The sequence below is a fragment of the Varanus komodoensis genome, unplaced genomic scaffold, assembly GCF_004798865.1.
Source record: "Varanus komodoensis strain SLA01 unplaced genomic scaffold, ASM479886v1 scaffold26, whole genome shotgun sequence".
NCBI lineage: Eukaryota > Metazoa > Chordata > Lepidosauria > Squamata > Varanidae > Varanus > Varanus komodoensis.
This window is the reverse complement of record NW_025335684.1, coordinates 7,315,623-7,330,993: the sequence shown is the minus strand read 5'-3', so window position 1 is coordinate 7,330,993 and position 15,371 is coordinate 7,315,623. Positions and strand designations below refer to the sequence as shown.

Sequence of the window (15,371 nt, the reverse complement as noted above, 5' to 3'; positions counted from 1 at the left end):
AGGAGCTAGAACTTGAATAGAGCAGGAATTGGAATTAGAGCATCCAACACTCTAACCACTACACCACGCTGCTTTTCAGGTAAGAGTTTAATTATGCACACATATATGCATACATAAATATAATGATGACAGTGATTTGTATTAGAAACAGAGCACACTGTATTATACTGAGTCAGACTCTCCATCCATCCATCCATCCATCCATCCATCCATCCCGAAGAACCATCTAGTCTATTCTGACTTTCCCGCATAGGGGATGCAGCAATCAGTCTATATCTAGTCCAAGGCAATTCTGCATTTTTTCAGTCCTACATTTGTTCTGTCTTGTTTCTATATCTTTCTCATTCCCTTTTTTTGGAAAGGTGTGAAAGTTCACCTTTATTTGGAATGCAATTTTCTTTGGCATATGAATTTTGTATGCATCTCCCCCCAAGGGATGGTGTTTTGTACACAGTGTTTGATCCCAGACCCCGCCTTGCAAAATCCAGAGAAGTGCACAGTGTGAAGGAGAGCGAGTTTCCAGGAAGCAGGAACACCCCTGCAGGTGCTTGCAGCGAACAGCTGTGGCCACGATGCAGTGCAGCTGGAAGCCCTGGAGGGCGGCGTGAACGGCTTTGCTGCACTCCTGCTCTTCGCCCAACAACAGGAGCTGTTTTGCTAGCTACCTCATGCTTCGCCTTCCAGCTTTGACTTGAACCAAGCCCTTGCTCTGGCCCAGCTCCAGCCTGTTCCCGCTTCCAGCTCCAGCCTGTTCCTGCTTCCTTACCATGTCCTTGCTCTCATCTGCTCTGACCTCACCTTGCTCCTGAGCATGAATGTCTTACTGGTACCTGTGCTTGGCCTGCTCTGGGATGGTCTTTTGCTTGCACCTCACTGTCTTGCTGGCTGTTGACTTCAGAGTGTTCAGAGGCACGTCTTTGGCTTCTGGCTCTCTAGACCTGGTGCAAACCTCCACCTGCATCTGCACCCTGGTCCTGGCATCCTGGACCTGCCTACTGCCCACGTTCCGGACATTACGATGATGCTCTGCTTCATGATTCATCTGAGAAGTGCATGAGATCAGGATGCCCAAAAGGATGGAGCATCTCCCTTCCTGGGCCTTGGGCAGAGAACCCATCCCTGTGACTTGCTCCTCCACACGGGAGATACCTGGGAGGTGTACAGATGGGGTGGAAGGAGAGGTGCCCACTCTCCTCTCCTGCCAATTCCCTGAGCATTTTGCCCTCTCCAAGGCCTGGTTGGGACCACGGGGACACGGGCAGCTCATGGGGTCTTTCTCTGCCAGCTACAAGCGGCCAGGCTGGGTGCTTGGTCTATGGAACTCCAGTTCCAATATCATGGAGCTGGGACTCCAAATCATCTCCAGGTGGCACCAGGAGGCCTTAGGCTTGAGCCTAAAGTGGCCAAAGTTTTGTGAATTGGATTCATGGCCATTTCTCTAGGCATGAGATCTTGCCTTACACAGGAGAGAAAGACAGACATTTCTTCCGTGGTGCAATAACTAATCTTTAAGGCCAATACTATTGGTCAAACGTGCTTGTTGTGTTTAAGTTACTTTCTTAGTAGTCACTCTGTGGCCCTCTGTGGTTTTTCTGCTTTTTTCCCTGGAGTCTTTTCCTCATAACTTTGCTCAGTGGCTTGCCTACAAAGCACTGATCTCTTCTTCCTTGGTACTTATCTTTCTTTCTTGCTGGGTCGCTCTCCCAGCTCTGACTCTTCAGCTCTGAAGCAGCAAATCTCTTCTTTTTACTGAATGTTCCTTTTTCCAGGTCATTGATCTGGAAGGCTAAAAAAACCATTTCCCTGGAGATGCACAGGAGGTGTGTGCGTGCGTGCGTGGGGACGATCTGCTCTTGCTTTCCCTTTCAAAAAGTTGCATTTATGACTTGAAGTTAATGAATCCATAGATTAATATGTTTGTACGTGCAGGCAGGAAATAGTGTCCAAAACGAGTCTTTTTTTATTTTTCTTTGTCACCGTCTAGAAGGCAGCTTTTCCAGGCCATCATTCCTCTCCAAAAAGCTCACCACATTACACCATGTAGTTTGGTATTCTTTTTCCACGAAGAACAAACTCTATGTACACTGTGTTTGGATTTTTTTCTGGGCATCAGAACTTCGTTTACTGAGATGGTGTGCGATAAAACAGAGGTGGCAAAGCCTGTCCTGGTTTTGTTTCTGACAATCCTCGGGAGGGATCTCTGCCGGGTGCTTGCCTGGCTGGAACGGAGCATCTCTCCAGAAGCACTTTAGCACTGTGCTTGAAAGCATCTCACTGATGTGGCACGCTGGACTACAGCATGTCAAAAAGCTTATGGACTTGACAGCCACACAGCATTCTCAAGCAGTGCTTGTTGCATGCTACAGAGAAGCACTAAGAACGGTCGTGTTTCCCTCCCTGCAGGTTCTGCTCTTGCAAAGGATGAGTGCCAATCCCCGCTGCTAGTCTAGATGGAGGTTTGCTATCACGTGTGAGGAAAGGCACAACAAGAAGGGCCAAACCACCCTGGATGTAGCTTAATACTTCTCAGAGGGTCCACCTGTTCTGCTTCCGATTGGGGTGCTGCATTCAGGTATCACTGAAAGCCTCAGTATTTGAAAGGGATTTGCACCAGTGAAACTTTAGCTCAAGGGTGCAGAACCTCTATCGGCTCAGGGGCTGAATTTTGTTGGGGTGAAGCACCCAGGTCTACCCTCACATGGTGGACAAGGACCAAGGGAAAAGGGGGTGGGATGAAGCTACTCCATATTCAAGCACATTGCAGCTGAAGTTCTTGCTGCCAAAAGCTAAGCCTTAGGAGAGCGTTCTGTCCTTTCAGACCAGCATGTGAGGAGATATACTGGTGATTGTGCAAGCAAGGGCGGACCAAGAGAAAGGGACGTGGCCACTGGGGCAGTTCCAGGTGGCCAAATTGGGACATCAGGAGGATGCAGGCCCCGACCGGTGGTTTGAGACCTCTGCCTTGGAATCTGGGTGCCTTTATCAGTTTAATGAGTACCTTATTGAACAGAGATATATTTTAAGCAGAACCAAGATAAATGTCAGCGTCTCAGCCAAGGATCCTTTTTCAAAAAAGGAAGGAGAAAGATCTAAATTCTAAAGAGCTCTCTGCAAATATAGCAAGCTGACTGGCAATCCAAAGGCACGTACATATTGAAGGGAGCAGGAGTGGGTACTGCTCCCTGCCGGTTCTAGTTTGACTTGAGATAGCAAAGAAAAGTAAGAGGCAGGAAAGGCCTGAGGGTTGTACAGAAGCACCTGCAAGCAAACCGACGAGCCGCTTTGGACCCCTGTCGCAGTGTGGCAAAGGCTCCAAAGTGAGTGGGCTGGTACATCTACTCGGAGCATCGGTGTGAGCTTTAAAGGAGCTATCCATGGTGCTGGACCTGTGTGGGGCTCTGCTTCAGCATTGTGGATGCTTCCATAGAAAGTTCAGGCTGAAAGCCAGAGTAGCAAGACAGCCCTACTGATATCGCCAGTCTCCACTGACGGTAAAGAGTACATATGATTGGACCTGGTTTGCATGTAACCATAGTATGGGTTGAACATGGGTTCTTGTTGAATTGGAGGCTGTTCCATACAACCTCTGCACTATGTTTTAACTATGGATTGTTAGCCTCGAACAACCCAGAATTCACAACCTGACAAGCCACAGCTTCTATTCCAGGGTGTTTATAATGAACAAGCCAGGAATCTTAGTGCAGCTTCACATGTAACAACCCACAACTTACCAGCAGCGCATGATTCAATAACAACACATGCTCAACACATAATTCGGGTGGTCGTTATGTGCAAACAAGGCCTTAGATATATGAATATAATAAGTGCTTGTTCACCTGCTGAACACACTTAGCGGAGAGTGAGTAGCTCTGTTATTCAATTGCTTGACTAAAGATGCACAAGTCTGCTCCGTAAATTCAGCTTTACGACGATTGTTTCGGAGCTGCAGAGGTAATCATCTAACAGCCCTGGGCCTAACCAAGAATTTGCCTTTGGGCACACCAACAAAAACCCAACCATCCCAGCGATTATCCAAGAAGCGCTCCAGAGCAGCGGGATGAGTGCAGCACGGCAGAGGTGGGAAGACACGGGAGACAGGAAGCCGCTTCCTTCACGTGGTGTACATTTTCACGGGCTTGTGCAAGGGGTGCAAAAGGCGGCGATGCTCTGCAGGGGTGCTGCATGGCTCCTGCACTGGCCACAGGAAGCAACTCTGGCAACACAGTTGACTGCAGCTCCACCCAGGCCCGGAGGACGCTTTGTCGGACATGGGGGAGAAGTCAAAGTCAGCCACCTGTAGTGAAAACAGCAGAGAACCAAGTCAGCTCCGTAACTAGGAAACGAAGGGTTGGGGTAGCAAAGAAGCTCTCCAGGAAGAGCTCTGCGAATTAGTTGATGAGTCCCTCGATTCAGTTCATCAATTCCAAGATTTAATTAAATTAGCTATTTTATTAAAGTTATTGATTTGATGTCAATGGTTGGTTTTGGTTAAATGCTTTTAGACTATTATATTTTCCCTAGCTTCCAGCTTCTCAAATGTTTTCATGTCAGCTATTCTATTCTATTCTATTCTATTCACATTGGTTGTTGTTGTTGTTGTTTTGCATTTGTGTCCTATGTTTCTATGATATATTGCAAACTACCCTGCATTTAAAAAATCAAAGGGTGGTATAGAAATGTTATTAATGAACGTGCTTTTCTTATAGGAAGCTTCCCACCCCATTGCTCCCAGTAACTGGATGTCTGGGAATGGATCAGACAACTGTTTCCCAGTTTCAGCCACTTCTCCCACCACTTTTTGTGTCCTGGAGGAACAAAGGAGAGACTCTTCAATGAAGCTCAAGCACTTTTAGAACACGGGGAAACTTTACGGTCATACCTCCACGAGATCCTTTTGCTGCGCATGTCCTCGGAGCGTCATGTAGACACCTAATCCCAGCACAGCTGCCAGGAGCGTGATGCATGGCAGGGCCAGGAAAGCCGGATGAAGGCCTGGAGGAGAGGATGGGGAGAACGCTTGGATGGGGGCCGTGGCGTCTGAGCACGTGCAGTTTGAGCAACAGAATGGGCAGGGCTACATCCCAGTGCTGCACTCTACACAGGGAAGTGTAGCCCCCACCAGGATCCCCCCTGAAGCCACAGCTCCCAAGGAGAGCCTGAATAGAAGCAGATGGGTAGAGAGAAAGAAATGCAGGCTTCGTCTCCACCAAGAGCAGGACGTCATAAAGGGGATGAGTCTCCACTGCCCTCTTAGGAGCAGCCATGTCTCAAATGCTTCACACGACAGCATGGGGGGGGGGGAGTGACAGTCAAGGGAAGGGCCTTCTTCATGGTGGCACCCCATCTCCAGTCATCGCTCTCTTTGAGGCGCCAGGTGAAGACCTGTGTATTCACCAGATATTTGAACAGATAGACGGATTTTCATATTGTTTTCACCTATGCTGTTTTATGCCATGTTCTAATTTTAATCACCTGGAGTTCTCAAATGCTGTGGATCTGGTTTTAATTGATTTTATTGTTGTGAACAGTGCTTTTTTTGTCATAGAACGCACTGGAACGGAGTTCCGGCACCTTTTTTCGACAGATTGCCCAAGTTTTAAAAGTAACTTTTGAAAATTTGATGTTTGGTCCACGTGGATTTGAATCGCCCTGTTGAGCGTAGCAGGTCGGCGGCAAAATCATTAAAACGGTGCCTGCGGGCTGCTTGTGCGGCGAGTCTGATGCGTGCGTACTTCGTCCACGCTGGTTGTGATGGCGCTGCTCGGCTTGCGATTGGTCATGTGGTCGCGCGCTGAGTGCTTACTGCGGGCGGCGACCGATATGTTTTGTTACACAACTGACGTGTGTGGGTGTGTGTACAGTGATTGACTATGTGTGAAAGGTAAATAATTTCATGAGTTCCAGCACCTTTTTTCTTACAAAAAAAGCACGGGTTGTGATGTTTTATATATTCTGTAAACTGCCTGGAGAGCCCTAAGGGCTAAGGGGCAGGATACCACTGAAATAAATATATAAACCAACAAGATATGGCTCCTGGGAAAATGCATTTCCCTCCAGGTAATGTCAGGATTTCTGCCTGGTGGAGAGGAATTTCTGAAGGAAGCAGATCTGCATACTATTATTTCATTCATTGACACAAATCAGATTGCGCCACATCCAGTAAAATAGCCAAGAGATGAACAATAAAATAGGAACAATAAAAGAGCAAGAATGATTAATCACCACTACTAAAATCAAAATAAGAAAATGCAGAATTTAAATGTAGGCATGCCATGAGCAGAGCCGGCTGGAGCCGGGGGCCGGACTAGATGATCCAGGAGACCCCTTCTGACTCACTCTGCATCTATGTTTCTCAAATAATTCAAATCAGATTGTGCTAATAAAGTACGGAAGAGCTGTCAGGGGAGCTTGGTTTCTGCAGCGGGTTCCAAGGGCAAAGCCACGCCTGTCCGGCAGCAGCAGGTAGGGAGTTCCACAGAAAAGGACCAGGTGCCTCAAGGTGCCCCCGAGTGGACTGAGTGACTGCACCCCTGCTGCTGCGGAAGACCCGGTCCCAGAGAGTCCTGGTTCCACTCCCTCTCGCACGGCTCACTAGAGCCGGGGAGCCCCATCGCAAGCGAGGAAGGAACATGCAGGCGCCCGGCCTGTGAGCTCCCGCTCCCGTCTCTCACCTGACGGCTTGACTTGAATCGCCTGGTAGGATTGCAACGTGCTCACGCCGTTCTCCACCCGCACGCTGAGGCAGTACTGCCCGGGGTCGCTGAAGACGTGGCTCAGGCTGTAGGAGGTTTCGTTGGTCACCACCCGGTGGCAGCCGTCACCTTGGAGTGAGATGCACTCCATCTTGATTAACCAGCACAAGCTGAGCGGGGGGCTGAAAGGCAGCAAGGAATGAGGAGGAATCTTCAGCCTGGGTGCAGGAAAGGCGAGGAGAGGAGGGTTCTTTCCATAGGGGAGGCATGTCATGAGTGGAGCTGGCTGGAGCCGGGGGTCCGACTAGATAGCCCGGGAGGCCCCTTCTGACTCGCTCTGTTTCTGTGTTTCATCTCAGAGCCAGAGCTCGCCCTCATGCCAGCCCTCTTCACCTGCTTCCTCCCAAGCTTCCTTGTGGCCTAGTTTAGAATGGGAAAAGGATTCTCTGACTGTTAAACCATTTGGAGGGGGGAACCCTCACCAACCCATGGCGGACTATCCCCGGACAGACAGACCGATCTCCTGAAACGTCTCCTGCCCACCCCTGCTCTGGGGAGCCTGCAGCCATCCCAGCGTGGCTGAACGTCGGTGGTCCCACCAATGGTCGGGGTGATGCCGGCTGGATTCAGCAACACTGGCAGGGAGACCATGCGCCTCCCGACCCCAGCCCTGCTTTTGATGTGCTTCCGGAGACTAACACATGATAGAACGCTGCCCTCTTTGGGGATGCTTCCGAAGTGGCCACCCTCTCTAGATCCTTCCCTCTTGGAGGTGTATTATTGTCGTGCTCATTCGATTTGCTACCTCAGGTTCAATTCACACCCCACCTTTCTTCCTCTTGCAAGGAATCCGACATGGTGCACAATGTTCGCCTCCTCTCCATTTGATCCTCACAACAACAGCCCTGTGAGGTAGGCTAACCGAGCCAGTGTGGCGTAGTGGTTAAGAGCATGGGACTGGGACTCGGGCAATCTGGGTTCTAGTCCCCACTCAGCCATGGAGCCAACTGGGTGACTTTGGGCCAGTCACAGACTCTCAGCCCAACCTGCCTCACAGGGTTGTTGTTGTGGGGATAAGATGGAGAAGGAGAGATGATGTAAGCTGCCTTGAGCCCTTTGTAGAAAAAGGCAGGATATAAATCACAATAAATAACCTGAGAGTCTGTGACTGGCCCAAAGCCACCCAGCGGGTTCCATAGTTATATAGAACCCAGAAGACTTGATCCACAGTCTGGTGCCCTTAACTACTATGCCACATTGTCTCTCACTTCCTCTTCTTGCTCTTTTCCACCTTCCACTGAAGGGGGGTGACCACCCAGCCGGCCATGTGTAAACACCGCCTGAGAGCAGAAAGCAAAACCAGCCACAGCTCATGATCTGATTATTTTTAGACGAGGCGCGTCAGATTTTGCCTGGAGATGTGACTTTTTGCTGCGCTGATGTGTTTGGAAGAAGGGCCAACAGACCTTTGAGTTCACAGACGGACGCACGCTCTTTGGACCCGGGTCCTGCCAGCAAATGCAGATTACTGCAGCCCTGCATAGCTGCCTCTGGGGCAGTCTGCTCCCCGGAGGCCGGGCACTTGATTCTGGGCACGTCTGACCTCACCACCCCTCTGTTTGCTTTAGCTCCTGAGCTGTCCGTGATGACCCTGAGAGACACAGTTGTGTTCCTAGCACAGTGTACGAAAATGTGGCAGCACCCCTGCCCTCAGGTTCACAGTCTAGAGTACAAAAAGATATAGTGGGTGAACTGGAGATGAGAAAATTCGGGGTTGTTCCTATGGTTGTTTTTAGCAGTCTACTGCGAAGAGCGAGACGTCAACCCATCAACAAGCAGCATGGGTGGGAACTGGCCAGTGACTCACACACCATCTTTCCACATCCCCCACAACAGGTAGAGAGAGGAGAGGGACCCAAGGGGACTTAAAAACCATCTCTGTTTTACGCTCACAGCAAAAACCCTGAGAGGTAGGTTAGGCTGAGAGTAAGCGACTGGCCCAAAGTCATCCAGAGCTGAGTGGGGACTCGAACCCAGGTCTCCTGAGTCTCAGCCTAGCACTCTGCCCACTCCACCACACTGCCCATCCCTGCAGGCAGTTCTTGACGATCAGGCAACCCCTGAGGGGTCGGGGTGGAGGGAGGGGTGGGCCGCTGGAGGGACTTCACCCCCTTTCTGCTCTGGCTTTGCGTGCAACTGGCTATGCCCCGAGCTGCCTAGAGCGCCTTCTGGATGACTTTGGGAACATGGAAAGCGTCAGGGTTGCTCGCTCTTTGTTCTGCATCTTCAACTGATTGCTTACCTGCCTTGGATGTGCACAGATAAATTGACGTTCTCCATCACATGCACGTCCGTGGAGCCTGTGATATTAATACTCCGTACAGCATCTAGAACAAAGAGGCGAAGGGCTAGAGAGGCGTGGCTAGAAAGGCTGCAGGGGTGGAGGCACCGGTGTCGGCAAAGCGGGCTGCCGGCCGTTTGGGCCTTCAGTTCTCCAGAGCCTCCGCTCGCAGGCCAATGGCCGGAGATGCTGGGCATTGAAGCCCAACACCTCTGCAGATCTATCAGTGACAGCTCTGCATCTTGGGCACCCATCAGGAAGGGTCCTCCAGAAACTCGACCTTCTCACCACAATGGCTACCCACTGCTTGTGCTGCTGCTCTTCTCTCCCATCTTTGCTGGGGATCCCGGTGGGAGACAGCTCTTGCCCACCAGGAAAGCGCAGCAAAGGAAGCTGAGCTGGCTGGGATCACCCGGGAGGGTAAGATCAGGGGGAATCCGCTCCCCTGGACATGCAGCCCTCGGGGTCCCGAATCCGACCTTGCTTGGAATGTTCTGATCTACGTGACTTTACCCAGCAGCTCCAGCGTAGCAGCAAAATGCCCTGTTTTCTGGAAGATGCTCCAGGGATGCGCCACACTTGTCCCATCTGGCTTCCATTCCGCCGTCACGTCCAGGTGGACCACGCAAGTCCCAGCAGTGGAATAATTGTGGTAGACGGAGGACTCTTGCGTTGTCAGCTCAGTCCTGCACACAACGAGGGCAACAGCTGCAGCTTCTTCTCTTTCAGAGGGAGCTTGCAGGGCATGTGGAATTGGGAGTGTGCCCTGCTGAAAAACTCAACCTTTATCTGGCAAGCTTCCCAGAAGCACAATTTGCCATCCAACAAGGCTTTTTTTTTTTGAGGAAAATTGACTCTTTTGCTTTTTTGGTTGCTTCATTGCCAATTTTAGCCACAGGGCTGTGGCAGAGGGGTGTACCTGGGGAAGTGTGGGGTGCAATGGGCCCTGACCCCCTAAGTCATCCACCCCTATCTATGCATGACAACATGGCCATGGCGTAGTCACACTTCCACCATCTATAGGCTGAAGTCTTATAGACCAGAGACAGGTGTTTTCTGGAGGGGTGGGGGGTATTTAGGTCACCTTGACTCCACTCCCTCCTCTGGCCACAGCTTCCAGGTGACCAAAACTTGATCCATTTATTTAATAAAATAATTCAGTTATTTATTTTAGGGGAAAATAACATCTGTTCCATCACGAAATGCTCCAAAGGTTAACTTTAGCTTGTTTGCAAGCAGCTAAAAGGATCAGATTTAGCACTGCTGGAGAGCTCTCATTTTCACAGATCCTGCCCCCCTAAAAGTCATCCCCCCACCGCCCCGGCTACCAATTGCAGACCTTTCATGAATTAGTCGTCACTCAGTTGATTGCACGCCCATGGATCTGCTCGAAGCAGGACTAAATCTAGCTGTGAGCTAACTTCATTTGGGATTATTTCCTAAAATTAAAATGAAGTGTACAGCCAGAGGGACCAGGCAGGAGGAGAGATCTATAGCTACGTACCCATCTCCGAAATCCCAGTTGTAAATAAAGGATGCCAACTTAAAGTAATGACTTGGATCGTGAAGGAAGAACGACAGCCGGGTCAGAGTGGCTGGTACAGGCTGATCGCCGGTCACCGTGCGGTCTTCTACTGGGGTGACAGTCAGATTTCCTACAATGAACTCTGCAGAAGAAAGAGACCAAGACAGAACGTACTAGTTATGTCTCATCCACCGTCTTTACACACCTTCCCACCTGAGGAGGAAAGGCGTTGCTCAGGAGGCATGTCTCGGTAGCAGAAGGGCCTGTAACACCCAGCCTTCCCCAGTTTGCAAGCGATGGTTAGCCAGAAAGGATCTCCCGGAGAGACTGGAGGGAGTGTGAGAACATAGCTGTCCAAGGAGAAAGCAGTAACGGAGGTCCAGGGCACCATTGGAACCTCAAGTGGCCTCTGGGGACACGCTGGGGACATCGGGGAGACCCACGGCCTGGCAGGAGGTTGGCTGGGGACACACCACCAGAAAGCAAGCCAGTCAATCTGTGGATTTCAAATGTATGCAGATACATGTGTGCCTACTTGCATATTCCTGAAAGTGCATATTTATGAACGTGCATATTTATGAAAATTTGCACTTTGGAAAATGTGCCAGTCAGCCCAAATTGCACCAATTCTACCTCATAATGCACATATTCCTGCTTTATGGGGAAGGCAGTTTGCTGACTTATGATCAGTGTTTCTGCTTTTGCGGATGTTTCTGCAACTAAGCTTGCACAAAAAGGCACAACAGAAAGAATTGCTCCACAAGCCCCATGGACTTCGTGCAAGCTGGGAAAGCTGGCCCACTGTGGCATCTGCATGGTGGACTCTGGGATCTGGGCTTATTCAAGGGCGCTGAGGATTCCTCTGGCATCTCCAGGTGGTGGTCACAAGACAGATACGGATGAAGGGCTGTTCCCAGGTGATCTCTCCCTCCAACGACACCTGGCCCCGTACAGCATCTCTGGAAGCATCCCGTGGCATCTCTTATCCCTGGCACATGTAACAAAATATCCACATATACATATATATTACCTGATACCTTTAGCAGTGTTAGGTTTCTTGCAAGGGTCTGACAGAACCAGCAGCCTCGGTGTGTCACCTGGACAGAAATGGGGAAGATACCTGGAAACGGACTAGTCACTACAATGACAGAGTTCTCCCCATGCTCGGTTTTCTCCAACAAAGTCAGAGGAGCATAAATCCAGTGAAAACGGTACTTCTGACCACCAATGAGTGAAATGCCTCTATTCTTTATATGCAGCGTGGAATGAATCACGGCGTGTGCTTCTGTAGTGATGGGACCGTCGTTGGCGATTTCCAGGTCATAACGGACTGCAGGAACAATTACTGAAGGTCACATCTCTTAATTTAAGAGGGTTTTCTGATAGATTTCATGACAGTGAAGCAATAACCATTGCAACATTCTCGGTAGTGCATTTTCGAGGTAAACAGTGGAGACAGAGTTGACCCCTATAGATTTGAAATCCAACCTGAGAAGCTGTTGCTAAAGCATCCATGTATATTTCCAATACAGCTTTGCAGCAGTTGAGCTATATATCATGATTAAAATACTTATAGGTCACCTTTTTATGGCAAAGCCCAGCCAAAGCAGCTTAATAATAACAAAACCATGATTTAATAGCAACTTAAATAGTAAACACTTAAACAGTAAACAATACAACTTCACACATGTAATACTAATTTAATAAAACCATAACATTAGTTTTGAAACAGCTCAGTCACTTCCAGAGCAAGTGGCTCAAAGTGAAGCGCTGGCTTGGAAGGAGACATTTTTATAAGGACCGGCGGGCCCTCATTGGCTTCTGAAGTCAGCTGACTGCCTTCGAGCAATGGCTTTGGCTGACAGACCAGTAGGGCGGCCTATGGGCTTCTGCTGACACACAAAGTCCAGTCCATCTGGCTAATTCAAGCTCCAGAGCTCTGGTGGCCCTGGAGGCAAGGTGCTGAGAAGGGACGCTGGTGGCCCCACTGGAAGGACGTCTCCAGAGCATTTCACTGGGGTCTCCGTCTTCGCCTTCACTAGCCCCCTTCTCCCTCCTGCTGCCAGACCCTGTTTGCCCCTGCTGTTGGCGCACAGGACATGCCAATGTCATGGATGGGGTGCCTTCACCTTTGCTCCACGTTGCGGCTGGGTATATTATCTCTTCGGCCTATTTCCTGCGGACCTGTTAGCAGTGCAACACACGGGCCACCTCCCTGGCTGTCATTGCCACACTGCTGGAAATTGCCACACGGCGGCAGTGATTCTGTTGGGAAAGGAGGCATGTGGGAGCTCCTACCTTGTTTCCCGGCAGAATCAGTTCCAGCCAAGGTCTGTGTCAAGAGCAGAGCAGGCCTGCAGAACTCCAGAGTCTATCTGAGTTCAGAGAAACTCGTGCGGGCTGGTGGGTGAGGCTCGAGGGAGAGGGACCAAGCCAAGAGTGGAGCCAAAAAGACAATAAAATGCAGACCGTTTTAGCCTACAGCTCCCATGTTCCACAGCTAAGCCACAGGAGAGGGTCGTTAACCTTTTAGGATGGGGGAAACTGCCCCGATGCTGGGAAACACTGAAGGATCTGGGCTTAAGTACAGAGTGTGAGTCCAGAGAAGGGAGTCTCTCTCTGGGAAGCCTCAGGTCTCCCAGATTTGGCCCTTGGGCCTGAGAGTCCCCATCCTTGGTGCAGAGGGGAAACTGGAAAGAGCAGAATCGAAGGGCAATGAAATGCAAAATGTCCAGCCCAGGGCAGTTCAATGAATTAAACATATCCAGAATAAGCAAGTGGCTTAAAATAGGAAGTGGTAATGAACCTCTTTGCATAATTGCATACATTCATTCATATCATGGAACAGGAACGCACTGACTTCATTCCTGGAGAGGTTGAATTAAACTTGGTTGTAAGTAGGGTAAATCGTTCTACCGCAGGTGCTTATGAGTGGGGCCATGGTATTACGGTGGGTTGTTCACTATGGGTTGGTTGGTTGTTTGTGGCGGGGTTCAGACAACACGATAACCCGCATTTCAATGACAACCCCCACTGCGCCCATGCTCAGATCCTGATGGTGAGTTTAACAGTGAAAAACGAATATGATCCAGAAGTTTAAGAGACCTTTCACAAGCTGTTTCCCTGGAGAGGAGCCCGTTGGTTATTTGAAGTAGGTGGGCAGATGGACTGGTACTCCCAGATCATGCACTGGGCCACAAGGCTATATTCTGGATATTCCCATGCCTTGTTTGTCAAACATTAACACAGCTGTGCGATGAGCAAACCGAGAAACACAATCATCAGCAAGCTGTAAAAAGCAAACACTCATAAAATAACAAAGCCAAGCCCCAAACCTCTCTGTTGCTTCTAGCCCTCGATTCTGGAGGTCAGAGATGAGAACAAAAATAAAAATAAAAATCACGGGCGGGGCATGGAATATCCCAGGGGGCTGCTTGGTCCCCGTTCTTTGCAGAGCACCTCGAGAAGGGACCTGCTCCCCTCGCTCAGCCCAGAGCTGCCGCTGCGGCTGGGGTCTTGCTTGCTCTCTCCGCTGAGAAGGTGTCCTTTATGGAGCACCCTTCGTCCAGAGCGCAGAAGGCGAAGCCCCCAAAGGGCTCAGCGCTGGGGTCCAGGAGAGCCCCCAAAGCAGCTTGCTCCCGTGGGGGCCACCCACAGTTTCACCATCTCGCCTGAGCCCCGCCGGACCCCGGGAACTCAGGCAATGCCCGCCTCTCCATCGGCCAAGGATGCCCGGCATCATTGAAATGAGTCATGCTCGTGGGGCGAGGAGATGCTCTTTCTATCCCACTTGGACGCCTTGGACGGGGACCGGCGCTTGCGGGAGGCCAGGGAGGGGCCGGGCACCCGAAATCTTCCCTGCAGGACAGCCTCGCATCTCGGGGTCCGCACAGTTCCCAGCTCCCGCCCCCTCCCCCCGGAGACAGGGACAGATCCGTCTTACCCGCAGCCGACCTGGCATGGAGCAGGAGGAGCATCGCGCAGACGACCTGCAAGAGGGCCAGGGAGGAAGCCGCCAGAGCCATTGGAGAGGGAGCTGCCGAGGGGGGACGCCGCCTGCTCAGCCCCGCTTCATCTTCAGCCCCTCCGCCTGCCCGCCGCGTTTACCCTAAGGAGCCGCCGGGCGAGCCTGGAGGGCAGGTGCTGCCCCCTAGGGCCGAGCCGGGGCACTGCAGCCCGCCGAGCCGCCCCGGCCTGCGGCGGCCGGTTCACGCCCTTTCCCGGCAGAAAAGTTCTCGCTCGAGGGGGAGACGGGCCCGAGCGGGGCGGCGAGCCAGGATCAAGCCCGCGGGAGGCACACGCCGGCCCCCCGCGCTGGCAGCAGCCGGGTGCGCCGGGGCTCAGCCCGGGCTGCCTTCTCCCGCGGCCGGGCGGCTGGGACCGGCTGGCCGAGCCCCTCCCGGTTGCCCGGGAGCGGTCCCTGCCTGGTGCCAGACCTGGGCTTGTCTGCGCAAAAAGCGTGCTTGGTAAGGAAGTAAAAATACCAAACAGTAACATATTGTTGTTGTTGTTGTTGTTGTTGTTGTTTAAGGGAGCCCCTTCCAAAGGAAGTGGGGCAGGTGGCTACCGGGAGGAGGGTGGTCTTGGCTGTGCCCCCCGCCCCGTTTTGGAATGAGCTTTATAGAGAGGTGCACCTGACACCTCCTTTGTATTCTGTTTGGTGCCAGGTGAAACCCTTTTTTTATTTTCCTGGCATTTTCACAGTCTAACTGTGAAACTTTGCTTTAATGTATTGCATTTTATTCAGTACTGTTGTTTCTGTGCTGAATCAGAGCGATTGGTAGGCCAGTTTTAGTCTTTTAAATTAGTGTGT

General features: G+C 51.1%; 1 protein-coding gene across 1 annotated transcript; it reads right to left on the bottom strand.

Annotated features, from left to right (window-relative positions):
- Nucleotides 1–4,111: 4,111 nt before the first annotated feature.
- Nucleotides 4,112–14,583, bottom strand: TMEM130 (transmembrane protein 130). The gene is made up of 8 exons (XM_044433661.1): nt 14,502–14,583; nt 11,701–11,888; nt 10,538–10,731; nt 9,547–9,719; nt 8,995–9,079; nt 6,672–6,910; nt 4,880–4,992; nt 4,112–4,294 (listed from the first exon to the last, which is right to left on the bottom strand). The coding sequence occupies exons 1-8, from the start codon at nt 14,581–14,583 to the stop codon at nt 4,112–4,114; spliced, it is 1,257 nt and encodes a 418-aa protein (XP_044289596.1).
- Nucleotides 14,584–15,371: the final 788 nt, after the last annotated feature.

Excerpts from the sequence above, each read along its gene's own strand:
- TMEM130 (XM_044433661.1), bottom strand. The coding sequence starts at position 14,583 with ATGGCTCTGGCGGCTTCCTCCCTGGCCCTCTTGCAGGTCGTCTGCGCG. Across the intron at positions 11,889-14,501 it reads CCATGCCAGGTCGGCTGCGG|TCCGTTATGACCTGGAAATC; the intron begins GTAAGACGGATC and ends TTGTTCCTGCAG. Across the intron at positions 9,720-10,537 it reads AACTGGGATTTCGGAGATGG|GACTGAGCTGACAACGCAAG; the intron begins GTACGTAGCTAT and ends CGTTGTGTGCAG.